We start from the raw sequence: 27,983 nt of genomic DNA, 5'->3' as shown, positions 1-27,983 counted from the left end.
GGTCTGGAGCTGGGATACATTTTGGGCTATAGGATACAGCTCTGGGCTTGGATACATTTTGGTCTATTGGATACAGCTCTGGGCTTGGATACATTTTGGTCTATTGGATACAGCTCTGGGCTTGGATACATTTTGGTCTATTGGATACAGCTCTGGGCTGGGATACATTCTGCTCTTTTGGATACAGCTCTGGGCTGGGATACATTTTGGTCTATTGGATACAGCTCTGGGCTGGGATACATTCTGCTCTTTTGGATACAGCTCTGGGCTGGGATACAATCTTGTCTACTGGATAAAGCTCTGGGCTGGTATACATTCTGGTCTATTGGATACAACTATGGGGCTGGGATACATTCTGGTCTTTTGGATACAGGGCTGAGATACATTCTGCTATTTTGGATACAGGGCTGAGATGCATTCTGGTCTATTGGATACAGCTCTGGAGGAAATTGAGTCATGACAATTGAAATGATACTTTATTTTCGGCCTTCATACAATGCGGGCGATCATGTTCAGACCCGGCCGTCCCTCGTTGTGGGGTCATTATCAGAACGGCTGACTCCACGTGCTGTTGTACCAAGATGTCCCGTTATCAGGGGTCCCGGATGGTCCGTGCAGCATCCCAGGAGATGACTGTGGTACTATTACTGGAACACCCCTGTATGTTACCTGTAATGGAACATTTCACCCCTAGGCGTGTAAATAAGAAATTACTGTGCAGCTCCCCCGTATAAATAGACAGCAGTGGAACAATCTGGATGAGACCAATGTGCACCGACATGACAGGAGGCGCCGAATCAGTCCACGCCTGAAGCTGCCAGGAAAGAGGAGGAGCATCCACTGCAAAACCACAGGAATAATCCACTCCAGAAGGGGGTGGGAGACTGGATCAGTCCATTTCATTGCTATATAGGGAGGTGACTGGATCATTCCATTTCCATTACTATATATAGAGGTGCTTGGGCAGGCCATTGCTGTATAACAAAGTTGGTTGGATCAACCCATATCTACAGCAACACAGTGAGGTGTCTGGATCAGTCCATTTATATATATACAGGGAGGTGACTGGATTGGTCCATTTCCATATAGGGAGGTGACTAGATCAGTCCATTGCTACACAGGGAGGTGACTGGACCAGCTCACTGCTATATAGGGAGGAGACTGGAGCAGTCCATTACCATTTGGGGAGGTGACTGGAGCAGTCCATTGCTATATGGGGAGGTAACTGGATCAGTCCATTGCTATATGGGGAGGTAACTGGATCAGTCCATTGCTATATGGGGAGGTAACTGATCCACACATTACTATATATAAAGGTGGCTGGATCAATCCATTTCCACTGCTATATAGGGAGGTGACTGGATCAGTGCATTACTGTATGGGGAGGGAACTGTACAGGGATCTGTCTGGACCAGTCCACTGTTATATTTAGAGGGGACAGCCAGTTTAGCAGAGCTCTGTATCCGGATGAGATGGTGTCATATGGAGGACGGGTAATGGGCAGCACACGGTGCTCAGTGACATCCACATTGGGATCTGTAAAAGAAGAACACAAGCCGTGACAGCTCTATCAGCAGTGACATCACATCTCCGGCATGACATCATCAATGACATCACATCCCCAACATAACCATCAATTATGACCCGTCTCCCCTGTATTCCCGCTGTGACCTGGCAGTGTGTCCATGTGGTGTACAAAGGTGTCAGTGCCCTGGAACTGCCTGTATACGTGTCAGGAGACCACAGTGACCGGGGCGTGGACACAATACGTTGCCTATCAGTGAGCGCTGTACATGAACCCTTCCCTGTACATGTGTCAGGAGACCACAGTGACCGGGGCATGGACACAATACGTTGCCTATCAGTGAGCGCTGTACATTAACCCTTCCCTGTACATGTGTCAGGAGACCACAGTGACCGGGGCATGGACACAATACGTTGCCTATCAGTGAGTGCTGTACATGAACCCTTCCCTGTAGACGTGTCAGGAGACCACAGTGACCGGGGCATGGACACAATACGTTGCCTATCAGTGAGCGCTGTACATTAACCCTTCCCTGTAGACGTGTCAGGAGACCACAGTGACCGGGCATGGACACAATATGTTGCCTATCAGTGAGTGCTGTACATGAACCCTTCCCTATAGACGTGTCAGGAGACCACAGTGACCGGGGCGTGGACACAATACGTTGCCTATCAGTAAGCGCTGTACATTAACCCTTCCCGGTAGATATGTCAGGAGACCACAGTGACCGGGGCATGGACACAATACGTTGCCTATCAGTGTGTGCTGTACATTAACCCTTCCCAGTAGACGTGTCAGGAGACCACAGTGACCGGGGCATGGACACAATACGTTGCCTATCAGTGAGCGCTGTACATTAACCCTTCCCGGTAGATGTGTCAGGAGACCACAGTGACCGGGGCGTGGACACAATACGTTGCCTATCAGTGAGCGCTGTACATTAACCCTTCCCGGTAGATGTGTCAGGAGACCACAGTGACCGGGGCGTGGACACAATACGTTGCCTATCAGTGAGCGCTGTACATTAACCCTTCCCGGTAGATGTGTCAGGAGACCACAGTGACCGGGGCGTGGACACAATACGTTGCCTATCAGTGTGTGCTGTACATTAACCCTTCCCTGAGGCAGACAAGTTTTACTTTTTAACTCCCCATCTTACAAGAGTGATAACTTTCTCACTTTTCCTTGGACGTGGCGGGCTTGTTAGTTTAGAAGGTCGGTGGAGGGCTAAGGAGAAGTGGCCATTTCTGTCTTCAGTAATCCGTGGGGTGACAGCGGCATCCAGGAGGCTCCGCTGCTGCACCGGCAAGTGCCGGCGGTAAAAGACTGCGGTATACTACAGCTGGAAGACGCCGTATACAAAGCAAACACTATAGATTAGACTTCAGGGGTCCGCGACATGGCGGGAAGAGGTTAATCATCAGATTCTTGCTTCCCAAACCACAGGCGGCGTGAATCATCCGCTGCTTCCATTATTCCAATTCATCATTGCGTTCTCATCAGTTTTCTGGTGCAAAACACCTTCAAAAAATGCGATGCAAAAATAAATATTTTTTCTATAAAATACCGTAGTTTTTATTGTGTAAATGCGTCAAAACATAAAAAAATGATATAAATGAGGTGTCGCTGTAATCGTCCTGACCTGAAGAATAAAACTGCTTTATCCATTTTACCACACACAGAACGGTATATACGCCCCCCCCCCCCAAAAGAAATTTATGAATAGCTGGTTTTTGTTCATTCTGCCTCCAAAATATCGAAATAGAAAGTGATCAAAAAATGTCACGTGCCCGAAAATGTTACCAATAAAATCGTCAACTCGTCCCGCAAAAAACAAGACCTCACATGACTGTGGCCCAAAATACGGAAAAATGATAGCTCTCAAAATGTGGTGATGCAAAAACTATTTTTTGCACTAAAATGCGTCTTTTAGCGTGTGACAGCTGGCAAACATAAAAACCCGCTAAAAAACCCGCTATAACACATCCTGATCTTTCCGGTACCGGAGAGGTCAGTGTCTGTGTGTGTAATAATTGCGCCTCACGTGTACCACAAGGAAAGGCATCAGGGAAGAAGCGTTACAGTAAGCGCTGTTCCCCGGCACTGGGTGCTGAACGCGGCTCTCATCATTCTCCCCTGCTCTGCCCGCTACTGACTCGTTCAGCACTTGGTGACGGGGAACAGCGCTTACTGTAACGCTTCTTCCCCGGCGCTGTTGGGTATCACACAGATGACATCCATGTGTGTTATCAGTGTGCGCGACATCATGCGGCCTGTGCGGACATTAAAAAACGGACATGTCAGCGTATTTTGCCCATGGACACACGGTCCATAGAAACACACTGACATGTGCACAAACCCATTCACTTGAATGGGTCTACGTGTGTACGTAGTCTCCGGTACGTGTGAACACTGTCACCACATGTACTGAACACAGGGACATGTGAAAGAGGCCTAAATCTGGTATCGCTGAAATCGTACCGATCCGAAGAGTAAAGTCACCTAATCACTTATACCACATGAAGAACAGCGTCAAAAATAAATAAAACCAATTCTTCACATGCTGTTGATTTTTTCATTCTGCCTCCCAAAAGATCGCAGTAAGGCACGGCACACATTTATCCTGCGCTCTGCGCTGAGCACTTGAACCAGGGTTACCATGTAAGTCTCTGAAATGCATGATTCAGACAGAACCCCGGGCAGACGATTCCCTATAGTGAGACAAATGGAGGCACTGTGGACGCCAACTGACCTGTTATCCGGTGGTGTCCGTCTTTTTAGGATTGCATAAAAGTGCCGTCCGCCATAGTTTTGTGCACTTCTGAAAAGGACAACGCTGAACAGAAGTCTGACAGAGTCCTGAGTTACTCTGCTGCCTCATTATAGTGAATGGATCCCTCAGGGGTTTCATCTGAATCAAGTCACTCGGAGATTTAGATGGAAATCCCAATGTAAGTGCTCAGCATAGAGCGCAGGATAAATGTGATCCCAAACTTTATGTAAAATGTTCCCAATAAAAGCTTCAACTCAATCCACAAAAAAAATCCTCATTCGGGTCTGTCATCTGTTAGGCTAGGTTCACATTTGCGTTCAGGAGGGCTGCGGATGGCTGCGTACTTCCTCCCTTCAGCTCCGCCTACTTCTTTATGCGTCCTGCGTACTTATCTTTAACATTGGGTACGCAGGGACATGCATTGTATATGGATGCGATTTGACATGTGCGGCGAACGCACAGATGCAAATTTTTTCATTTTCGTGCGGTCGACGCATACATCAAATCGCCGCAGGAAGACACATCCACATACAACGCATGTCCCTGCGTACCCAATGTTAAAGATAAGCACGCAGGGAAACGCAGGACGCATACAGAAGCAGGTGGAGCGTAGGCGGAGGAAGACGGGAGGAAGTACGCAGCAATCAGCAGCCCTCCTGAACGCAAATGTGACCCCGGCCTAAACAGAAATATAGGGGGCTTCCATGTTACTGGTAGTACAAAGGCTCTGGAAAAGCGAAATGGCTCCTCACCCAAGAAATTCAGCAAATTCTCTGCTCCCAAATCCAATTGCCCCCTCCCTTCTGAGCCCCATAGTGTACCTAAACCACATATGGCATCAGTGCCACCTATCTTATGGGTGCATGCCTTCAGTAGCATGGGTTGGGCCTAACGTACTGGTGACTGCAACGTACTGGTGACTACAACGTACTGGTGACTACAACGTACTGGTCACTACAACGTACTGGTCACTACAACGTACTGGTCACTACAACGTACTGGTCACTACAACGTACTGGTCACTACAACGTACTGGTCACTACAACGTACTGGTCACTACAACGTACTGGTCACTACAACGTACTGGTCACTACAACGTACTGGTCACTACAACGTACTGGTCACTACAACGTACTGGTCACTACAACGTACTGGTCACTACAACGTACTGGTCACTACAACGTACTGGTCACTACAATGTACTGGTCACTACAACCTACTGGTCACTACAACCTACTGGTCACTACAACCTACTGGTCACTACAACCTACTGGTCACTACAACCTACTGGTCACTACAACATACTGGTCACTACAACATACTGGTCACTACAACATACTGGTCACTACAACAAACTGGTCACTACAACGTACTGGTCACTACAACGTACTGGTCACTACAACATACTGGTCACTACAACATACTGGTCACTACAACATACTGGTCACTACAACATACTGGTCACTACAACGTACTGGTCACTACAACGTACTGGTCACTACAACATACTGGTCACTACAACATACTGGTCACTACAACGTACTGGTCACTACAACGTACTGGTCACTACAACATACTGGTCACTACAACATACTGGTCACTACAACGTACTGGTCACTACAACGTACCGGTCACTACAACGTACTGGTCACTACAACGGCAGTTTGTAATTTTCACTCAGCAACATTTATTGCTGCTTGTTTCTGGAAAATACCCATTGGGCAAATCGTCACTACATCTGATAAATTCGCCAATGAGTATAGTTTCCCAAATGGGGTCACTTGAGGGGGGATTGTGCTCTTCTAGTAATTAGGGGCTCTGTATATGGAGTCCGCAAACTGTTCTAGGAAAATCTGAGTTCCAGGAGGCAAATAGCGCTCCGTTCCTCCCGAGTCTCTCCGTATGGCTAAGTAGCACTGTACAGCCACATATGGGGTGTTGTCTCCTTCAGTAGAAATTGTGGGACAAATTTTGGTGCCATTTTTCCCCCCTTCTTGGGTAAAAATCTAAAATCTGGCACTAAAACTAAATTTTGCATGTAAAAATGTAGTTATTTTTCCTTCACTGCCCAATGGTATAAAATTATGTGACACGTTTGTGGTGTCAATATGTTCACTGCACCCCTAGATGAACTCATTGAGAGGTGTAGTTCATAAAATGGGGTCACTCATGGGGGGGTTCTGCTATTCTGGCACCTCAGAGGCTCTACCAGTGGGTAATGGCACCTGCAAACCATAACAGTAAAATCTGGCGCTCCTCGCCTACTGAGCTTTGCGCTGTGCCTGAAAAATATTTTCCGATTACATGTAGGAAGATATGGACCTCAGTTTATTGTAAAAAAAAAAATTGTATTAGCCCTTAGAAAAATTAAAAACTTGGGGCTAAAACAACATTTGAGTGGTAAAAATGTACTGTATTTTTCAGACTTTAAGACGCACCGGACCATAAGACGCACCCCAAATTTTCAGAAGGAAAATAGGGGAAAAAAAAATGTGTCAAATGGAGATCCGTCTTACAGACCGAATCCAGCGTACCAGAGAAGGGTTCGGCACAGGTGGAGGAGTGGTCAGAGGGATCGTTCGGTTGTCCAGGCTGGTGCGATGGCCTTCGGGAAATCGCATCTCAAGCTGGTGCGGTGGCGGCGGCTCTGTGCTGGGGCAGGGGTGGCGGCTCTGTGCTGGGGCAGGGGGGCTGTGCTCCGGTGCAGTGGCAGCGGCTCTCTGTGCTCCGTGGGGGGCTAAGCCGGCATTTCATCAAAGCCTGAAGGCCCCCGCACATCCGTTGCTGCCATGCTGCGGTGGCCTCTGGAAACATTGCCTCCGGGAGATCTCCGGACGATATCTGAATCTGAGCATGCGCTGCCCCCGGCTCAGCAGCCATCTTCCCGGAGGCCACCGCAACATAGTAGCAACGGATGTTCGGGGACCTCTGGGCTGTGACGAAATGTCGGCGGACCTCCCCATGGAGCACAGAGAGCTGTTGCCACTGCCCCTGAGCACAGCCCGCCACCACCACACTACAGAGCCCCGCCACAGCCGCAGGATTTGTAAGTATATTGTAACCATAAGACGCACCCCCATTTCCCCCAAAAGTTTTTGGGAAAAAAGTGCGTCTTATGGTACAAATATACAGTAATTTATTCTTTCTTCACCGCTCAGTGGTATAAAATTCAGTGAGGCACATGGCGTCACTATGATCACCGCACCCCTATATGAATTCATTGGGGAGTGTAGTTTGTAACATGAATTAACATATGGGGGGTTTCTGATGTTCTGGCACCTCATTGGCTCTTTTTGGGTCCAAGGGCCGCAGACCGTTCATCAGACGACCCCAAACTCTGCAGCCCAGTCCACTCTGGAGACAGTGAAGCATGGTGGGCAGGTTTCTGTTACTATGGTGTCGGGCCTGTTTACCGCCGGTGGTCGGCGCTCATAGCAAGTGAGCATTTCCGCTACATACAGGTGATCTGATCATCACTTGTATGGAGTAGAGCTGATCGGAGCACTGCAGCTTCTAGTCTCCCATGGAGAATATTGAAGCACGCAAAAAGTAAAAAAAAGTTGTTAAAAAAATAAAAAGTTCAAATCACCTCCCTTCAAAATAAAACAATAAAAAAAAACAACACATATTTGGTATCGCCACATTTAGAATCGCCCGATCAATATAAAAAAAATTATTAACCTGATCGCTAAATGGCGTAATGAGAAAAAAATTCAAAACGACAGAATTACGTTTTTTTTGGTCGCCGCGACATTGCATTCCAATGCAATAACAGGCGATCAAAAGATCAGATCCGCACCAAAATGGTGTCATTAAAAACATCAGCTCGTCCTGCAAAAAATAAGCCCTCACCCGACCCCAGATCATGAAAAATGGAGACGCTATGGGTATCGGGAAATGGCACCATTTTTTTTTACCAAACTTTGGATTTTGTTTTCACCACTTAGATAAAAAAGACCCTAGAAATGTTTGGTGTCTGTGAACTCGTAATGACCTGGAGAATCATAATGGCCGCTCAGTTTTAGCATTTGGTGAACATGGTAAAAAAAAACAACAAAAAACAATTGTGGGATTGCACTTTTTTTGGCAATGTCACTGCATTTGGGAATTTTTTCCCGTTTTCCAGTACACGATATGGTAAAACCAATGGCGTTGTTCTAAAGTGCAACTAGTCACGCAAAAAATAATCCCTCACATGGCCATATTGACGGAAAAATAAAAAAGGTATGGCTCTGGGAAGGAGGGGAGCGAAAACGCCAAAGGAAAAAACCTCCGGGGGTTGTCTATACAACAGTGGGCAACGTTCCCCATGAGGGAAATAAAAACTACGAGAAAGATTGTGTGAGTAACTCATGTCTTGGAACACAATGCTATTATTTTGAAAACTACTTTGTACATGGCCACCGCTGATTCATGATGGCCGTGGCTCAGATTCATGATGGCCGTGGCTCAGATTCATGATGGTCGTGGCTCAGATTCATGATGCCCGTGGCTCAGATTCATGATGGCCGTGGCTCAGATTCATGATGCCCGTGGCTCGGATTCATGATGCCCGTGGCTCGGATTCATGATGCCCGTGGCTCGGATTCATGATGCCCGTGGCTCGGATTCATGATGCCCGTGGCTCGGATTCATGATGCCCGTGGCTCGGATTCATGATGCCCGTGGCTCAGATTCATGATGCCCGTGGCTCGGATTCATGATGCCCGTGGCTCGGATTCATGATGCCCGTGGCTCAGATTCATCATGCCCGTGGCTCAGATTCATGATGCCCTTGGCTCGGATTCATGATGCCCGTGGCTCGGATTCATGATGCCAGTGGCTCAGATTCATGATGCCCTTGGCTCGGATTCATGATGCCCGTGGCTCGGATTCATGATGCCAGTGGCTCGGATTCATGATGCCCGTGGCTCGGATTCATGATGCCCGTGGCTCAGATTCATGATGCCCGTGGCTCAGATTCATGATGCCCGTGGCTCAGATTCATGATGCCCGTGGCTCAGATTCATGATGCCTGTGGCTCAGATTCATGATGCCCGTGGCTCAGATTCATGATGCCCGTGGCTCAGATTCATGATGCCCGTGGCTCAGATTCATGATGCCCGTGACTTAGACAGCACTAGTCTGGTGACAGGTTACTTTTAAGAAATATATAGCAAGGTCAACCATCAGCACTCAGACAGCGGATGCACGCTCCAGAGTCCAAGGATCCAATCGGACAAAAATGTACATGAAAAAGGAAGAGCAGCATCCATACCAGGTGATGAAAATCCAAAACGTATCTTTATTCTGCCATAGTAAAATACAACGTTTCGGCCAGGTTGGCCTTTGTCAAGTATGGCCTTTGTCAAGTATTTGACAAAGGCCAACCTGGCCGAAACGTTGTATTTTACTATGGCAGAATAAAGATACGTTTTGGATTTTCATCACCTGGTATGGATGCTGCTCTTCCTTTTTCAGGTTACTTTTAAGAGGCTGGATATGTGAGGACGGCCTGATGACTCTCAGGAATGACACTGGGGTTGGGAAGATACCCCCTAGAAGGTCCAGATCCAGGCGAGTGACTGAGCAGGGACTATGCAGCATGACACTTGCTCTTACCGTGCCTCACTTGTCGTATATTCAGAAATGTTATCCCAGATCCAGTCATGAATGAGATTGATGATTGTCACATTGGAATAGATTCTACAGTAGAAGAAACAAAGAATTAGAGTCACTCTTACGGGATTGACAGCTCTGCTGACAGCGGGAAGTTCACCTACAGGAGAAGTAGTCCTCAATGATGTGGGTGCGGATGTCGCGTGCGTTGCCGGCAGATGGCGGGTCTTGGGTCTCTCTCAGCTTCCCTGTTGTTGGCTCCTCGGGTTTGGCTGAGATACTGTGAAGGATATAAATGTTGTGTAGGATGCAGCAGGCCACAATGATGTCGGAAACCTTAGTGGGGTCGTACTGCAGCCCACCACCAGACTTGTCCAAGCACTTGAAATGACTTTTCAACATCCTGAAGGTTTCGTCTATGATGGCTCGAGTGTCGGCGTGGGCCTCATTGTACGATAATTCTGCCGGTGTCTTAGGATCTGGCACTGGGGTCATCAGCCAGGGGCGGCAAGCATATCCTGACCCCCCTACAGAAGATGGAGAAGGCATGATTAGTTATTATTGCCTTTCTACCAAAACAATGGCACAATCTCCCACCTCCTCTCCTAAAATACACTGTGCTGTTGGGATGATCCTGCTCCTTTCTACCATCAAAGGATTTTTGTCATGATGACCAATACTGTACAGACCCGGAATGTGACAGGGGGTTTACTGCTATGGACCCCCCTATGTGTGAACAGCGACTTCCGCTCTTATGAACTGGATTGGTCATTAAAGCATAAAGACCCTCCAGCAGCTGTCGTGGAGGTCCTGCCCGGCCGGCTATGGCAGATCATTCTGGGGGCCCCATTTGGAAATAGGCTGTCTCTTTGCAACAATTTGTTTTGCTCTAATACATCTAAAATAATACAAAAAAGTACTGCAAAATAAAAAAAAATCCCACCATTTTATGTATACTGCCTTTATGTATCTCCATGGTTACAGACCATAAGTATACCTTGTTGTTTATGTAGCTTTTGTAGGTTTTTCTAGCACGGACAGTAAGGACCATGGCCCGCTGTGGGCTTGTGATGGTATGGGTATGACTGAGGATGCAATGTGGCCTCTGCATGGTGTGAAAGTGCTCACACTGGTGATGCCACGTCAAAATATCTACCAGCGTGTTACACCTAGCACTATATTCGTGCTTCCTGAACCACCAGCAGCATGACACAGAGCCTGGCTGCACAACTGTAGCCAGGTATGTTTTACTCTAAAAACAAGAGTTTCAAGATCCGGTCTGGGGACATCCTTGGCCAGCTTCTCCCTGTCCTGCTCCAGTAGACGGACAGGTCTTTCCAGTGAGTTTCCATAAGTAAAGAGACTTGTTAATCAATTCGAGAGGGGCAGCGAGAAGTCGGCTAGAAACATCACCAAACTCGTTGGGTCTTTTCCTATAGTTCCCGCCCAAACCTTCAAACTATGCTATTTGTGAAACACAACAGAGCCAATCCTTGCAATTTTTGATAATTTCATTAACAATTTTAAAGAACCACCACTCGAAGTAACGTGAACAGTGACCTACCTATAAGCCACCCGCCGGTGAGCCGACCGCTCTCAAACCCCTCAAAGACTGAGGACTGTCGCAGTATGGAAGAGTTCTGGGAGCTTCCCGGAAAAGCTGAGAACAGACTGAGGATCTTACAGTTGCTGTCTACGATCATCTGCACGTTGACAGAGTGGTAGCCTTTCTTATTCCGGTAGATTTCCTCTTGTTCATGTGGAGCCGACAGCGCAATGTGAATACAATCCAAGACTCCCATAACATGTGGAATCCCTGCCACCGAGTAGAAGTCATTTTTCAATTGCTGCCACCCGGTCTTGTCGCTTGGAAAACATATGAATGTGTGGACATGCTTCTTCAATGCTTGGATCACCGGCACAAGGAACCGGGAGAATGTAGACTGAGAAACTCCACCGATGGAAGAAGCTTTGGTCTGAAAGGATCCAGAAGAAAAAAAATGCAGGCAGTTTAACAGTTTCACGATTCCAGGGATGGCGTGGCTCCTTTGTGTCAGCGGGTCAATATCCACTCGGATCAGCTCATACAAATCTATGATGGTGCGTTTGGTGAGTCTGAACCTTTCCATCACCTCTTCATCTGTCATACCTTCCATTCCTGTGCGTTCCCGGAAAATGCGTGGCCTCCGGATGCTGAGAACTTGAGGTTTCTGTGGGGAAGGTTGCGTTGGGTTTTGTTGAGACTTTTGCGTTGAAGGCAATGGTCTGTGGTGTCTTCTTTGTCTCCGATTCGGTTTATCCTTTTTCTCATCTTCCTCAACCTGTAGCAAGTAGAGCATGATGGGTCCAAACGCCTCCATACCGGTAGCAACATAAAGTCTACTGTTGGGTGGTTACTAGATAATTGGCTGATCGCACCTACGTTGAGATGCCTCAATAACTGAGCACTCTCAGACCATATGGCTCATGGCTTACGGCCATGTCCAGGCATGATCCAGATAATTGGATGCATGGTGGTAGACACCTGAAAATTTTGGGAAGCTCTGCTAATGCATCTTCTAATAGAGTGTGGCTGTTTACTGGTGATCACTTCAGTCATGGACAGAAGACATTAAACTTCAAATACCAGCTGTCACAATATGGCACCTCATGAACGGTCATTTCAAAAGATCCTTCCAAAATGTCCCACCTCCAAGGCCTGCAGAAGAGAGCAAAATAATGTAATTTCACCATATGCATAGCATGCACTCAAGGGCGATACTCCATAATACACAATGTCCTCACATCAGAATGTCCCAAACTATTCATATCATGATTTATCAATAGGACCACAACTGATCCCGGGGGATGGGGTTGCTGAGTGTCCACTCCTCTTCATGCCGAGGAGTAACTGCAAGGGCACACTTCCCGACTGTTTAATTCTATGGACCATATTCGAGTGCTGTGCTCACAAACCCAATCAGTCCCATAGACTTTAAATATATGCCGTAGAGAGGCACTGAACCTGGTCGACCATCCCTGAATTTAGGCTGCTCCTCACTGAGAATGTACAATGACAATGGACTTACAACTAGGGCTGTGGAGTCGGAGTCTGAGCCCATTTTGGTGGAGTCGGTATAAAATGGACCGACTCCCAAAATATATATTAAATTGGGTACAGTAGTTCAATGCAGTTTGTGCGGAATATTTTTTCATAAGGATTTGGGAAAGTTATGAAATGTCCTATAACTGTCTGTCCTACTCCTGATCGAAGGTCTACACTTTTAGCTGAGATGAATCTGTGCTGCAGTTTATGTTCAAAAGTAGTGAGGCTCCTCCTCTACAGATAAGGAGGAAAAATAACAAAACACACAGGGAAGGAATGCCTGCATTCATCTCAGAACTGGAGTGAACAGGAAAGCAGGATTAAAGAAGGTAAGTACTTCCTAAAGCATATCTAAACGGTCAATAAACTGTGCACAAATCAATAGTCCAGTATATATTGTCTCTGTATGCTTGAAATTAGCTGCCCTGATGACTTCTATACACTATACATAGAATATAAGCGGAAAACTTTTCTAACATCTCAATTTCAGAAATACAGTAACAGGATCGATGAGAAGATATATATTTGTGTGTGTTCTGCAATATGATTCAGCACAAACATGCTCCCTCCCTCCTCCCCTCTTCATAGACTGTGAAGACCTATGATGTGAAGCATTTAGTGAGCTGTACCCTGAGACAAGTTCAGCATAAAGCTATCTAACATATTTTACAAACTTTATACTTATCTGTCTTATTGATTTATGCAAAGATTGTTTTATTTATATCCTAAATTATACAGTAAAAACACCACAGAAAAACAGGCAAAGGTGCTTTCCTGTCTAGGCCTCAAATCAAATGCACTCTCATCGTGCAGTGGGCCCAAGTAAAGATGGCGACTTAGACAGGTGTGATAATACCAAATAAGACAGCCAGCCTACAATCAGGGAATGGCTGCTTGGCACACCAGTGCAAATAAATAATCTGCAGCGGTGTTCACACAGAGTATGCACCGCAAATTAAATTATACAGTTCATGATTCCCTATTCTTGCAAGAATTACAATATAGCTTTTTTTTTTCACAGGACAAAAATATTTTGAGAGCGAATTTGCATAATTACAAAATGTCTAAGAAGAATCTTATGAAGTGAGCTGTATTTGAGCATTTTACAGAGACTCAAGATAAAAAAACATTTTATGTGTCAGTGTGTAAGTGATCCAAATGAAAACAAATGCTGTGATGCCAAAATCAGTGCATACTTAGGCAGTGATAAAAATGCTCCTTCAAAAGCTTCCAATCTTAGAAGACATTTACAATGCTGCCACCCATGGAATGCTGTAGATAAGCCCCCGATGTATCCTAAAAGATGAGAAAAAGAGGCAAGATTATACTCGCCCAGGGGCGGTCCCGCTGTGGTCCGGGTCCGATGGGTGTCGCGGTCCGGGGCCTCCCATATTCGTACGATGACGTCCTCTTCTTGCATTCCTGGCAACAAGTCTGCTTTGTCTGCCCTGTTGAGAGCAGAGCAAAGTACTGCAGTGCACAGGCGCCGGGCCTCTCTGACCTTTCCCGGCGCCTGCACACTGCAGTACTTTGCTCTGCCCTCAACAGGGCAGACAAAGCAGACTTGTTGCCAGGAATGCAAGAAGAGGACGTCAGAGGAGAGGGGGGAGGAAGGAGAGGGGGGAGGAAGGAGAGGGGGGAGGAAGGAGAGGGGGGAGGAAGGAGAGGGGGGAGGAAGGAGAGGGGGGAGGAAGGAGAGGGGGGAGGAAGGAGAGGGAGTAAGAAGGAGAGGGAGTAAGAAGGAGAGGGAGTAAGAAGGAGAGGGAGTAAGAAGGAGAGGGAGTAAGAAGGAGAGGGAGTAAGAAGGAGTGGGAGTAAGAAGGAGTGGGAGTAAGAAGGAGTGGGAGTAAGAAGGAGTGGGAGTAAGAAGGAGTAAGAAGGAGAGGGAGTAAGAAGGAGAGGGGGGAGGAAGGAGAGGGGGAGGAAGGAGAGGGAGGAAGAAGGAGAGGGAGGAAGAAGGAGAGGGAGGAAGAAGGAGAGGGAGGAAGAAGGAGAGGGAGGAAGAAGGAGAGGGAGGAAGAAGGAGAGGGAGGAAGAAGGAGAGGGAGGAAGAAGGAGAAGGAGGAAGAAGGAGAAGGAGGAAGGAGAGGGAGGAAGAAGAATGAGAAGAGGAAGAGGGAAGAAGGGAGGAAAAGGAAGAAGAGAAGAAGAAAGGAGGAGGAAGAAGAGAGGAAGAAAAATTAGAAAGTAGGAGGAAGAAGGATGACAAAGAAAAATGGGAGAAGGAAGAAAGTAGGGAAGAAAGAGGAGAAAAAGAGGAAGGAGGAGGAAGAAGTCAAGTGAGGAAGGAGAGGGAGCAAGTAAAAATTATTAGAAAGAAGGAGAAGGAAGAAGGAGGACGAGGAAGATGGAGGAATAGGAAGGAGAGGGAAGAAGAAGGAAGGAGGAGGAGAAGGAAGGAGGATAAAAAAGGAGGAGGGAGGAAGAAGAGGAGGACAAAAAAGGAGGGAGGAAGAGGAGGATAAAGGAGAAGGCGGATGAAGAAGGAGCATGAAGAAGAAGTAATATGGAGGAAGAGATACAGTTGGGTTCAAAAGTTTACATACCCCGGCAGAATTTTTGCTTTCTTGGCCTTTTTTCAGAGAATATGAGTGATAACAGCAAAACTTTTCCTCCACTCATGGTTAGTGGTTAGGTGAAGCCATTTATTGTCAGACTACGGTGTTTTCTCTTTTTAAATCATAATGACAACCCAAAAGATCCAAATGACCCTGATCAGAAGTTCACATCCCCTGGTGATTTTGGCCTGATAACATGCACAGAAGTTGACACAAATGGGTTGAAATGGCTACTAGAGGTAACATCCTCACCTGTGACCTGTTTGCTTGTAATCGGTGTGTGTATAAAAGCTGAGTTTCTGGGATCCAGACAAACTATTGCATCTTTCATCCAGCCACTGACATTTCTGGATTCTGAGTCATGGGGAAAGCAAAAGAACTGTCAACGGATCTACGGGAAAAGGTAGTTGAACTGTATAAAACAGGAAAGGGATACAAAAAGATATCCAAGGAATTGATAATGCCAGTCAGCAGCGTTCACACTGTGATTAACAAATGGAAAATCAGGGGCTCTGTAAAAACAAAACCACGGTCAGGTAGACCAACAAAGATGTCGTCCACAACTGCCAGGAAAATTGTCCGGGATGCAAAGAAAAACCTACAAATAACATCAGCTGAAATACAGGACTCTCTGAAAACTAGCGGTGTGGCTGCTTCAAAATGCACAATAAGGAGGCACTTGTAGAAAAATGGGCTGCATGGTCGAGTCGCCAGAAGAAAGTTATTACTGCGCAAATGCCACAAAGTATCTCGCCTACAATATGCAAAACAGCACAGAGACAAGCCTCAAAACTTCTGGAACACGGTAATTTGGAATGTTACATTTGGAGAGAGGTGAACAAGTCCTATGATGAAAGGAACACCATTCGTACTGTAAAGCATGGAGGTGTATCGCTGATGTTTTGGGGATGTGTGAGCTGCAAAGGCACAGGAAACTTGGTCAAAGTTGAAGGAAAGATGAATGCAGCACATTATCAGCATTCATCAGCCCGGAAGCTGCGCATGGGGTGTACTTGGACGTTCCAACATGACAACGATCCACAACACAAGGCCAACTCGACCCGTCATTGGCTACAGCAGAAAAAAGTGAAGGTTCTGGAATGGCCATCTCAGTCTCCTGACCTCAATATCATTGAGCCACTATGGGGAGATCTCAAGCGTGCAGTTCATGCTAGACAGCCCAGGAATTTACAGGAACTGGAGGCTTTTTGCCAAGAAGAGTGGGCAGCTTTACCATCTGAGAAAATGAAGAACCTCATCCACAACTACAACAAAAGACTACAAGCTTTCATTGATGTTAGAGGGGGCAGCACAAGGTATTAAGAAATGGGGTGTGTGAACTTTCGATCAGGGTCATTTGGATGTTTTGAGTTGTCATTATGATTTAAAAAGAGAAAACACAGTAGCTTGACAATAAATGGCTTCACCCAACCACTAACCATGAGTGAAGAAAAAGTTTTGGTGTTATCATTCCTATTCTCTGAAAAAAAGGCCAAGAAAGCAAAAATTCTGCCGGGATATGTAAACTTTTGAGCACAACTGTGGAAGGTAAAAGAGGAAGAAGAAGATGGAGGAAGACGAGCAAGAAAGGAGGAGGAAGTAGGTCAGGAAGAGAGAAAGAAGGACGAGAAAGAAGAAGAGGGAGGAACAAGGAATGAAGAAGAAAGAAAGGAGGATGGAGGAGGAAGAAGGAATAGGAAGAAGGGAGAGGAAGAAGAGAGAAAAAGAAGGAGTGGGAGGAAGAAGGAGGAAGAGGAAGAAGCAGAAATAAAAAGGAGGAGAAATTAGGAGGAGAAAGGAGGAGGCAGAAGAAAAGGAAGGAAAAAAGGAGGAAAAGGGAGAAAGAGAAAAAAGAAGGAATAGGAAGGAGGAGGTGGAAGATGAAAGAAAAAGGAAACAGAGAGAGGAAGGACGTCTGGTGTCTTCGGCCGCTGCATGCATCAATTTTCTCAATCATCTAGATGTTGTTACCACCATTATAACTCCCCAATTGTCCCCAATTGTCCTGGGCGTTGAGAGTGCGGTTAGCGGACAATGTCCCAAGGGCCAAGGGAAAGGTCTGTTGATGCTATCCCGACCATGAAGGGCGCAGTCTGGGGACACCATTCTGAGGGCTGAGGTCAAGGTCTGCAGATGACGTCCCAAGGGAGAGGTCTGTGGATGCCATCCCGATCGTGAAGGGCGTAGCCTCGGGACACCATTCTGAGGGCTGAGGTCAAGGTCTGCGGACGATGTCCCAAGGGCCAAGGGAGAGGTCTGTGGAAGCCATCCGGAGCGTGAAGGGTGCAATCTGTGGACGACATTCTGAGGGCTGAGGTCAAGGTCTGCGGACAACGTCACAAGGGAGAGGTCTGTGGATGCCATCCTGAGCGTGAAGGGTGCAGTCTGCGGATGCCATTCTGAGGGTTGAGGTCAAGGTCTGCTGACAACGTCCCAAGGGCAAGGTCTGTGGATGCCATCCCGAGGGCGAGGGCACTGTATGGGGTCGTATTACTGAGGGCGGGAGCACAGTCTGGGGATGTATTACTGAGGGTGAGGGCACAGTCTGGAGATGTATTACTGAGGGTGGGGGCACAGTCTGGGGATGTATTACTGAGGATGGGGGGCACAGTCTGGGGATGTATTACTGAGGGTGAGGGCACAGTCTGGGGACGTATTACTGGTGGGGGCACAGTCTGGGGACGTATTACTGAGGGCAGGGGCACAGTCTGCGGATGTATTACTGAGGGCGGGGGCACAGTCTGGGGACGTATTACTGATGGGGGCACAGTCTGGGGATGTATTACTGAGGGTGGGGGGTACAGTCTGGGGATGTATTACTGAGGGTGGGGACACAGTCTGGGGATGTATTACTGAGGGTGTGGGGCACAGTCTGGGGATGTATTACTGAGAGTGGGGGCACAGTCTGGGGATGTATTACTGAGGGTGGGGGGCACAGTCTGGGGATGTATTACTGAGGGTGGGGGGCACAGTCTGGAGATGTATTACTGAGGGCGAGAGCACAGTCTGGGGATGTATTACTGAGGGCGAAAGCACAGTCTGGGGATGTATTACTGAGGGTGGGGGCACAGTCTGGGGATGTATTACTGAGGGTGGGGGCCACAGTCTGGGGATGTATTACTGAGGGCGAGAGCACAGTCTGGGGATGTATTACTGAGGGAAAGAGCACAGTCTGGGGATGTATTACTGAGGGAAAGAGCACAGTCTGGGGATGTATTACTGAGGGCAGGGGCCACAGTCTGGGGATGTATTACTGAGGGTAAGGGCACAGTCTGGGGATGTATTACTGAGGGTGGGTGCACAGTCTGGGGATGTATTACTGAGGGTGGGGGGCACAGTCTGGGGATGTATTACTGAGGGCGAGAGCACAGTCTGGGGATGTATTACTGAGGGCGAGAGCACAGTCTGGGGATGTAATACTGAGGGCGGGGGCCACAGTCTGGGGATGTATTACTGAGGGTAAGGGCACAGTCTGGGGATGTATTACTGAGGGTGGGGGCACAGTCTGGGGATGTATTACTGAGGGTGGGGGCACAGTCTGGGGATGTATTACTGAGGGTGGGGGCACAGTCTGGGGATGTATTACTGAGGGTGGGGGGCACAGTCTGGGGATGTTTTACTGAGGGTGGGGGAACAATCATCATTTAATTGTTTTTACATCTTTATCGCTAATTCCCTGATAAAGGCCCCAAACCCCAAGAACACTGAGCGAAGATGACAAAAAGTTGCGGTCACCTCCGCCCCCATCACACCGCGGTCACCTGCGCCCCCATCACACCGCGGTCACCTCCGCCCCCGTCACACCGCGGTCACCTCCGCCCCCGTCACACCGCGGTCACCTCCGCCCCCGTCACACCGCGGTCACCTCCGCCCCCGTCACACCGCGGTCACCTCCGCCCCCGTCACACCGCGGTCACCTCCGCCCCCGTCACACCGCGGTCACCTCCGCCCCCGTCACACCGCGGTCACCTCCGCCCCCGTCACACCGCGGTCACCTCCGCCCCCGTCACACCGCGGTCACCTCCGCCCCCGTCACACCGCGGTCACCTCCGTCCTCGTCACACCGCGGTCACCTCCGCCCTCGTCACACCGCGGTCACCTCCGCCCCCTTCACACCGCGGTCACCTCCGCCCCATCACACCGCGGTCACCTCCGCCCTCGTCACACCGAGGTCACCTCCGCCCCGTCACACCGCGGTCACCTCCGCCCCCATCACACCGCGGTCACCTCCGCCCCCATCACACCGCGGTCACCTCCATCACTCCGCGGTCACCTCCGCCCCCGTCACACCGCGGTCACCTCTGCCCCCATCACACCGCGGTCACCTTCGCCCCCATCACACCGCGGTCACCTCCGCCCCCGTCACACCGCGGTCACCTCCGCCCCCGTCACACCGCGGTCACCTCCGCCCCCGTCACACCGCGGTCACCTCCGCCCTCGTCACACCGAGGTCACCTCCGCCCCGTCACACCGCGGTCACCTCCGCCCCCATCACACCGCGGTCACCTCCGCCCCCATCACACCGCGGTCACCTCCATCACTCCGCGGTCACCTCCGCCCCCGTCACACCGCGGTCACCTCTGCCCCCATCACACCGCGGTCACCTTCGCCCTCATCACACCGCGGTCACCTCCGCCCCCGTCACACCGCGGTCACCTCCGCCCCCGTCACACCGCGGTCACCTCCGCCCCCGTCACACCGCGGTCACCTCCGCCCCCGTCACACCGCGGTCACCTCCGCCCCCATCACTCCGCGGTCACCTCCGCCCCCGTCACACCGCACTCACCTCCGCCCCCGTCACACCGCACTCACCTCCGCCCCCGTCACACCGCGGTCACCTCCTCCGCCCCCGTCACTCCGCGGTCACCTCCGCCCCCGTCACACCGCGGTCACCTCCGCCCCCGTCACACCGCGGTCACCTCCGCCCCCGTCACACCGCGGTCACCTCCGCCCCCGTCACACCGCACTCACCTCCGCCCCCGTCACACCGCGGTCACCTCCGCCACCATCACACCGCGGTCACCTCCGCCCCCATCACACACCGCTCACCTCCGCCCCATCACACCGCGGTCACCTCCGCCCCCGTCACACCGCGGTCACCTCCGCCCCCGTCACACCGCGGTCACCTCCGCCCCCGTCACACCGCGGTCACCTCCGCCCCCGTCACACCGCGGTCACCTCCGCCCCCGTCACACCGCGGTCACCTCCGCCCCCGTCACACCGCGGTCACCTCCGCCCCCGTCACACCGCGGTCACCTCCGCCCCCGTCACACCGCGGTCACCTCCGCCCCCGTCACACCGCGGTCACCTCCGCCCCCTTCACACCGCGGTCACCTCCGCCCCCGTCACACCGCGGTCACCTCCGCCCCCGTCACACCGCGGTCACCTCCGCCCCCGTCACACCGCGGTCACCTCCGCCCCCGTCACACCGCGGTCACCTCCGCCCCCGTCACACCGCGGTCACCTCCGCCCCCGTCACACCGCGGTCACCTCCGCCCCCGTCACACCGCGGTCACCTCCGTCCTCGTCACACCGCGGTCACCTCCGCCCTCGTCACACCGCGGTCACCTCCACCCCCTTCACACCGCGGTCACCTCCGCCCCATCACACCGCGGTCACCTCCGCCCTCGTCACACCGAGGTCACCTCCGCCCCGTCACACCGCGGTCACCTCCGCCCACATCACACCGCGGTCACCTCCGCCCCCATCACACCGCGGTCACCTCCATCACTCCGCGGTCACCTCCGCCCCCGTCACACCGCGGTCACCTCTGCCCCCATCACACCGCGGTCACCTTCGCCCCCATCACACCGCGGTCACCTCCGCCCCCGTCACACCGCGGTCACCTCCGCCCCGTCACACCGCGGTCACCTCCGCCCCCGTCACACCGCGGTCACCTCCGCCCCCGTCACACCGCGGTCACCTTCGCCCCCGTCACACCGCGGTCACCTCCGCCCCCGTCACACCGCGGTCACCTCCGCCCCCATCACACCGCGGTCACCTCCGCCCCCGTCACACCGCGGTCACCTCCGTCCCCGTCACACCGCGGTCACCTCCGTCACACCGCGGTCACCTCCGCCCCCGTCACACCGCGGTCACCTCCGCCCCCGTCACACCGCGGTCACCTCCGCCCCCGTCACACCGCGGTCACCTCCGCCCCCATCACACCGCGGTCACCTCCATCACTCCGCGGTCACCTCCGCCCCCGTCACACCGCGGTCACCTCCGCCCCCGTCACACCGCGGTCACCTCCGCCCCCGACACACCGCGGTCACCTCCGCCCCCGACACACCGCGGTCACCTCCATCACTCCGCGGTCACCTCCGCCTTCGTCACACCGCGGTCACCTCCGCCCCATCACACCGCGGTCACCTCCATCACTCCGCGGTCACCTCCGCTCCCGTCACACCGCGGTCACCTCCGCCCCCGTCACACCGCGGTCACCTCCGCCCCCGTCACACCGCGGTCACCTCCGCCCCCATCACACCGCGGTCACCTCCGCCCCCATCACACCGCGGTCACCTCCGTCACACCGCGGTCACCTCCGTCACACCGCGGTCACCTCCGCCCCCGTCACACCGCGGTCACCTCCGCCCCCATCACACCGCGGTCACCTCCATCACTCCGCGGTCACCTCCGCCCCCGTCTCACCGCGGTCACCTCCGCCCCCGTCACACCGCGGTCACCTCCGCCCCCGTCACACCGCGGTCACCTCCGCCCCCGTCACACCGCGGTCACCTCCGCCCCCGTCACACCGCGGTCACCTCCGCCCTCGTCACACCGCGGTCACCTCCGCCCCCGTCACACCGCGGTCACCTGCACCCCCGTCACACCGCGGTCACCTCCGCCCCCGTCACACCGGGGTCACCTCCGCCCCCGTCACACCGCGGTCACCTCCGCCCCCGTCACACCGCGGTCACCTCCATCACTCCGCGGTCACCTCCGCCCCCGTCACACCGCGGTCACCTCCGCCCTCGTCACACCGCGGTCACCTCCGCCCCCGTCACACCGCGGTCACCTCCGCCCCCGTCACACCGCGGTCACCTCCGCCCCCGTCACACCGCGGTCACCTCCGCCCCCGTCACACCGCGGTCACCTACGCCCCCATCACTCCGCGGTCACCTCCATCACACTGCGGTCACCTCTGCCCCCATCACACCGCGGTCACCTCCATCACACCGCGGTCACCTCCGCCCCCATCACACCGCGGTCACCTCCGCCCCCGTCACACCGCGGTCACCTCCGCCCCCATCACTCCGCGGTCACCTCCGCCCCCGTCACACCGCGGTCACCTACGCCCCCATCACTCCGCGGTCACCTCCGCCCCCGTCACACCGCGGTCACCTCCGCCCTCGTCACACCGCGGTCACCTCCGCCCTCATCACACCGCGGTCACCTCCTCTTCATCACTCCGCGGTCACCTCCTCCTCATCACTCCGCGGTCACCTCCTCCTCATCACACCGCGGTCACCTCCGCCCCCGTCACACCGCGGTCACCTCCTCTTCATCACTCCGCGGTCACCTCCTCCTCATCACTCCGCGGTCACCTCCTCCTCATCACTCCGCGGTCACCTCCTCCTCATCACTCCGCGGTCACCTCCTCCTCATCACTCCGCGGTCACCTCCTCCTCATCACTCCGCGGTCACCTCCGCCCCCGTCACACCGCGGTCACCTCTGCCCCCATCACTCCGCGGTCACCTCCTCCTCATCATTCCGCGGTCACCTCCTCCTCATCACTCCGCGGTCACCTCCGCCCCCGTCACACCGCGGTCACATCCTCCCCCGTCACACCGCGGTCACCTCCTCCTCATCACTCCGCGTTCACCTCCTCCTCATCACTCCGCGGTCACCTCCGCCCCCATCACTCCGCGGTCACGTCCTCCTCATCACTCCGCGGTCACCTCCTCCTCATCACACCGCGGTCACCTCCGCCCCCATCACTCCGCGGTCACCTCCTCCTCATCACTCCGCGGTCACCTCCGCCCTCATCACACCGCGGTCACCTCCTCCTCATCACTCCGCGGTCACCTCCTCCTCATCACACCGCGGTCACGTCCTCCTCATCACTCCGCGGTCACCTCCGCCCCCGTCACTCCGCGGTCACCTCCGCCCCCGTCACTCCGCGGTCACATCCTCCCCCATCACTCCGCGGTCACCTCCTCCTCATCACTCCGCGGTCACCTCCTCCCCCATCACTCCGCGGTCACCTCCGCCCCCATCACTCCGCGGTCACCTCCGCCCCCATCACTCCGCGGTCACCTCCTCCTCATCACTCCGCGGTCACCTCCTCCCCCATCACTCCGCGGTCACCTCCGCCCCCATCACTCCGCGGTCACCTCCTCCTCATCACTCCGCGGTCACCTCCGCCCTCATCACACCGCGGTCACCTCCTCCTCATCACTCCGCGGTCACCTCCTCCTCATCACTCCGCGGTCACCTCCTCCTCATCACTCCGCGGTCACATCCTCCCCCGTCACACCGCGGTCACCTCCTCCTCATCACTCCGCGGTCACCTCCTCCTCATCACTCCGCGGTCACATCCTCCCCCGTCACACCGCGGTCACCTCCTCCTCATCACTCCGCGGTCACCTCCGCCCCCGTCACTCCGCGGTCACCTCCTCCTCATCACTCCGCGGTCACCTCCTCCTCATCACTCCGCGGTCACCTCCGGCCCCGTCACTCCGCGGTCACCTCCTCCTCGTCACTCCGCGGTCACCTCCGCCCTCATCACACCGCGGTCACATCCTCCTCCATCACTCCGCGGTCACCTCCTCCTCATCACTCCGCGGTCACCTCCTCCTCATCACTCCGCGGTCACCTCCGCCCCCAACACTCCGCGGTCACATCCTCCTCATCACTCCGCGGTCACCTCCTCCTCATCACTCCGCGGTCACATCCTCCTCATCACTCCGCGGTCACATCCTCCCCCATCACTCCGCGGTCACCTCCTCCTCATCACTCCGCGGTCACCTCCTCCTCATCACTCCGCGGTCACCTCCATCACACCGCGGTCACCTCCGCCCCCGTCACACCGCGGTCACCTCCTCCTCATCACTCCGCGGTCACCTCCTCCTCATCACTCCGCGGTCACCTCCTCCTCATCACTCCGCGGTCACCTCCGCCCCCGTCACTCCGCGGTCACCTCCGCCCCCGTCACTCCGCGGTCACCTCCTCCTCATCACTCCGCGGTCACCTCCTCCTCATCACTCCGCGGTCACCTCCTCCTCATCACTCCGCGGTCACCTCCTCCTCATCACTCCGCGGTCACCTCCTCCTCATCACTCCGCGGTCACCTCCGCCCCCGTCTCACCGCGGTCACCTCTGCCCCCATCACTCCGCGGTCACCTCCTCCTCATCATTCCGCGGTCACCTCCTCCTCATCACTCCGCGGTCACCTCCGCCCCCGTCACACCGCGGTCACATCCTCCCCCGTCACACCGCGGTCACCTCCTCCTCATCACTCCGCGGTCACCTCCGCCCCCATCACTCCGCGGTCACGTCCTCCTCATCACTCCGCGGTCACCTCCTCCTCATCACACCGCGGTCACCTCCTCCCCCATCACTCCGCGGTCACCTCCTCCTCATCACACCGCGGTCACCTCCGCCCCCATCACTCCGCGGTCACCTCCTCCTCATCACTCCGCGGTCACCTCCGCCCTCATCACACCGCGGTCACCTCCTCCTCATCACTCCGCGGTCACCTCCTCCTCATCACACCGCGGTCACGTCCTCCTCATCACTCCGCGGTCACCTCCGCCCCCGTCACTCCGCGGTCACCTCCGCCCCCGTCACTCCGCGGTCACATCCTCCCCCATCACTCCGCGGTCACCTCCTCCTCATCACTCCGCGGTCACCTCCTCCCCCATCACTCCGCGGTCACCTCCGCCCCCATCACTCCGCGGTCACCTCCGCCCCCATCACTCCGCGGTCACCTCCTCCTCATCACTCCGCGGTCACCTCCGCCCTCATCACACCGCGGTCACCTCCTCCTCATCACTCCGCGGTCACCTCCTCCTCATCACTCCGCGGTCACCTCCTCCTCATCACTCCGCGGTCACCTCCTCCTCATCACTCCGCGGTCACCTCCTCCTCATCACACCGCGGTCACGTCCTCCTCATCACTCCGCGGTCACCTCCGCCCCCGTCACTCCGCGGTCACCTCCGCCCCCGTCACTCCGCGGTCACATCCTCCCCCATCACTCCGCGGTCACCTCCTCCTCATCACTCCGCGGTCACCTCCTCCTCATCACTCCGCGGTCACCTCCTCCCCCATCACTCCGCGGTCACCTCCGCCCCCATCACTCCGCGGTCACCTCCTCCTCATCACTCCGCGGTCACCTCCGCCCTCATCACACCGCGGTCACCTCCTCCTCATCACTCCGCGGTCACCTCCTCCTCATCACTCCGCGGTCACCTCCTCCTCATCACTCCGCGGTCACATCCTCCCCCGTCACACCGCGGTCACCTCCTCCTCATCACTCCGCGGTCACCTCCTCCTCATCACTCCGCGGTCACATCCTCCCCCGTCACACCGCGGTCACCTCCTCCTCATCACTCCGCGGTCACCTCCTCCTCATCACTCCGCGGTCACCTCCGCCCCCGTCACTCCGCGGTCACCTCCTCCTCATCACTCCGCGGTCACCTCCTCCTCATCACTCCGCGGTCACCTCCTCCTCATCACTCCGCGGTCACCTCCGGCCCCGTCACTCCGCGGTCACCTCCTCCTCGTCACTCCGCGGTCACCTCCTCCTCATCACACCGCGGTCACATCCTCCCCCATCACTCCGCGGTCACCTCCTCCTCATCACTCCGCGGTCACCTCCTCCTCCTCATCACTCCGCGGTCACCTCCTCCTCATCACTCCGCGGTCACCTCCTCCTCATCACTCCGCGGTCACCTCCTCCTCATCACTCCGCGGTCACCTCCGCCCCCGTCACTCCGCGGTCACCTCCTCCCCCATCACTCCGCGGTCACCTCCTCCTCGTCACTCCGCGGTCACCTCCTCCTCATCACTCCGCGGTCACCTCCGCCCCCAACACTCCGCGGTCACATCCTCCTCATCACTCCGCGGTCACCTCCTCCTCATCACTCCGCGGTCACATCCTCCTCATCACTCCGCGGTCACATCCTCCCCCATCACTCCGCGGTCACCTCCTCCTCATCACTCCGCGGTCACCTCCTCCTCATCACTCCGCGGTCACCTCCATCACACCGCGGTCACCTCCGCCCCCGTCACACCGCGGTCACCTCCTCCTCATCACTCCGCGGTCACCTCCTCCTCATCACTCCGCGGTCACCTCCTCCTCATCACTCCGCGGTCACCTCCTCCTCATCACTCCGCGGTCACCTCCGCCCCATCACTCCGCGGTCACCTCCTCCTCATCACTCCGCGGTCACCTCCTCCTCATCACTCCGCGGTCACCTCCTCCTCATCACTCCGCGGTCACCTCCTCCTCATCACTCCGCGGTCACCTCCTCCTCATCACTCTGCGGTCACCTCCTCCTCATCACTCCGCGGTCACATCCTCCCCCATCACTCCGCGGTCACCTCCTCCTCGTCACTCCGCGGTCACCTCCTCCTCATCACTCCGCGGTCACCTCCGCCCCCAACACTCCGCGGTCACCTCCTCCTCATCACTCCGCGGTCACCTCCTCCTCATCACTTCGCGGTCACCTCCTCCTCATCACTCCGCGGTCACCTCCGCCCCATCACTCCGCGGTCACCTCCTCCTCATCACTCCGCGGTCACCTCCTCCCCCATCACTCCGCGGTCACCTCCTCCTCATCACTCCGCGGTCACCTCCTCCTCATCACTCCGCGGTCACCTCCTCCTCATCACTCCGCGGTCACCTCCGCCCCATCACTCCGCGGTCACCTCCTCCTCATCACTCCGCGGTCACCTCCTCCTCATCACACCGCGGTCACCTCCTCCTCATCACTCCGCGGTCACCTCCTCCTCATCACTCCGCGGTCACCTCCGCCCCCGTCACTCCGCGGTCACCTCCTCCTCATCACTCCGCGGTCACCTCCTCCTCATCACTCCGCGGTCACCTCCTCCTCATCACTCCGCGGTCACCTCCTCCTCATCACTCCGCGGTCACCTCCTCCCTCATCACTCCGCGGTCACGTGTGTCATACTAAGAATAAAATATGATAATGAGCACACCTGGCCAGGTGGGCGGGGCATACAGTGAGGGGCGGAGCCTGCAGCATAATACAGCACTGCTCTTACTAGTAATCGCGGTTCTCCGTCCTCAGGACACACGTCATTGTTCATTGGCACGGATCCCGGCTCCCGCTCGCCCTCCGCTCCGTTATCTCCCGCAGTTGTGACGGACACTTCACAGTCTGCACTCACCTCGGTGAACAAAGACGGCCCGCTACAGGCGACGCGCATGCGCCACAAGGCTGAGCTCCAGAGACAGCTAGTGAGCAAGCGTGAG

General features: G+C 54.2%; 1 protein-coding gene across 7 annotated transcripts; it reads right to left on the bottom strand.

The window, feature by feature from the left end:
- Window positions 1-459: 459 nt before the first annotated feature.
- LOC138638868 (putative nuclease HARBI1) lies at window positions 460-27,983 on the bottom strand. Of its 7 annotated transcripts, none has more exons than XM_069728571.1 (6): window positions 27,899-27,983; window positions 11,461-12,594; window positions 10,061-10,423; window positions 9,900-9,983; window positions 2,705-3,046; window positions 460-1,536 (listed from the first exon to the last, which is right to left on the bottom strand). In XM_069728571.1, coding segments are annotated over exons 2-4 (1,161 nt in total). In that variant the 5' UTR covers window positions 12,257-12,594; window positions 27,899-27,983; the 3' UTR covers window positions 460-1,536; window positions 2,705-3,046; window positions 9,900-9,981. The 7 variants fall into 7 exon arrangements, with proteins under 7 accessions (XP_069584672.1, XP_069584671.1, XP_069584667.1 ...); XM_069728570.1 differs by having other exon boundaries at window positions 27,773-27,950; XM_069728566.1 differs by lacking the exon at window positions 2,705-3,046 and adding an exon at window positions 14,178-14,277 and having other exon boundaries at window positions 27,773-27,944.

Source organism: Ranitomeya imitator, chromosome 5 (genome assembly GCF_032444005.1).
Source record: "Ranitomeya imitator isolate aRanImi1 chromosome 5, aRanImi1.pri, whole genome shotgun sequence".
In the NCBI taxonomy this organism is placed as follows: domain Eukaryota; kingdom Metazoa; phylum Chordata; class Amphibia; order Anura; family Dendrobatidae; genus Ranitomeya; species Ranitomeya imitator.
The sequence above is the reverse complement of the archived record's forward strand: the minus strand, read 5'-3'. Positions and strand labels throughout refer to the sequence as shown.

What these genes read in the sequence shown, in the direction of transcription:
- LOC138638868 (XM_069728571.1), bottom strand. Translation starts at nt 12,256, where the DNA reads ATGGAGGCGTTTGGACCCATCATGCTCTACTTGCTACAGGTTGAGGAA. An exon ending in CACCGGCGGGTGGCTTATAG is followed by an intron (nt 10,424 to 11,460) that starts GTAGGTCACTGT and finishes CATCTTCTGTAG; the next exon opens with GGGGGTCAGGATATGCTTGC.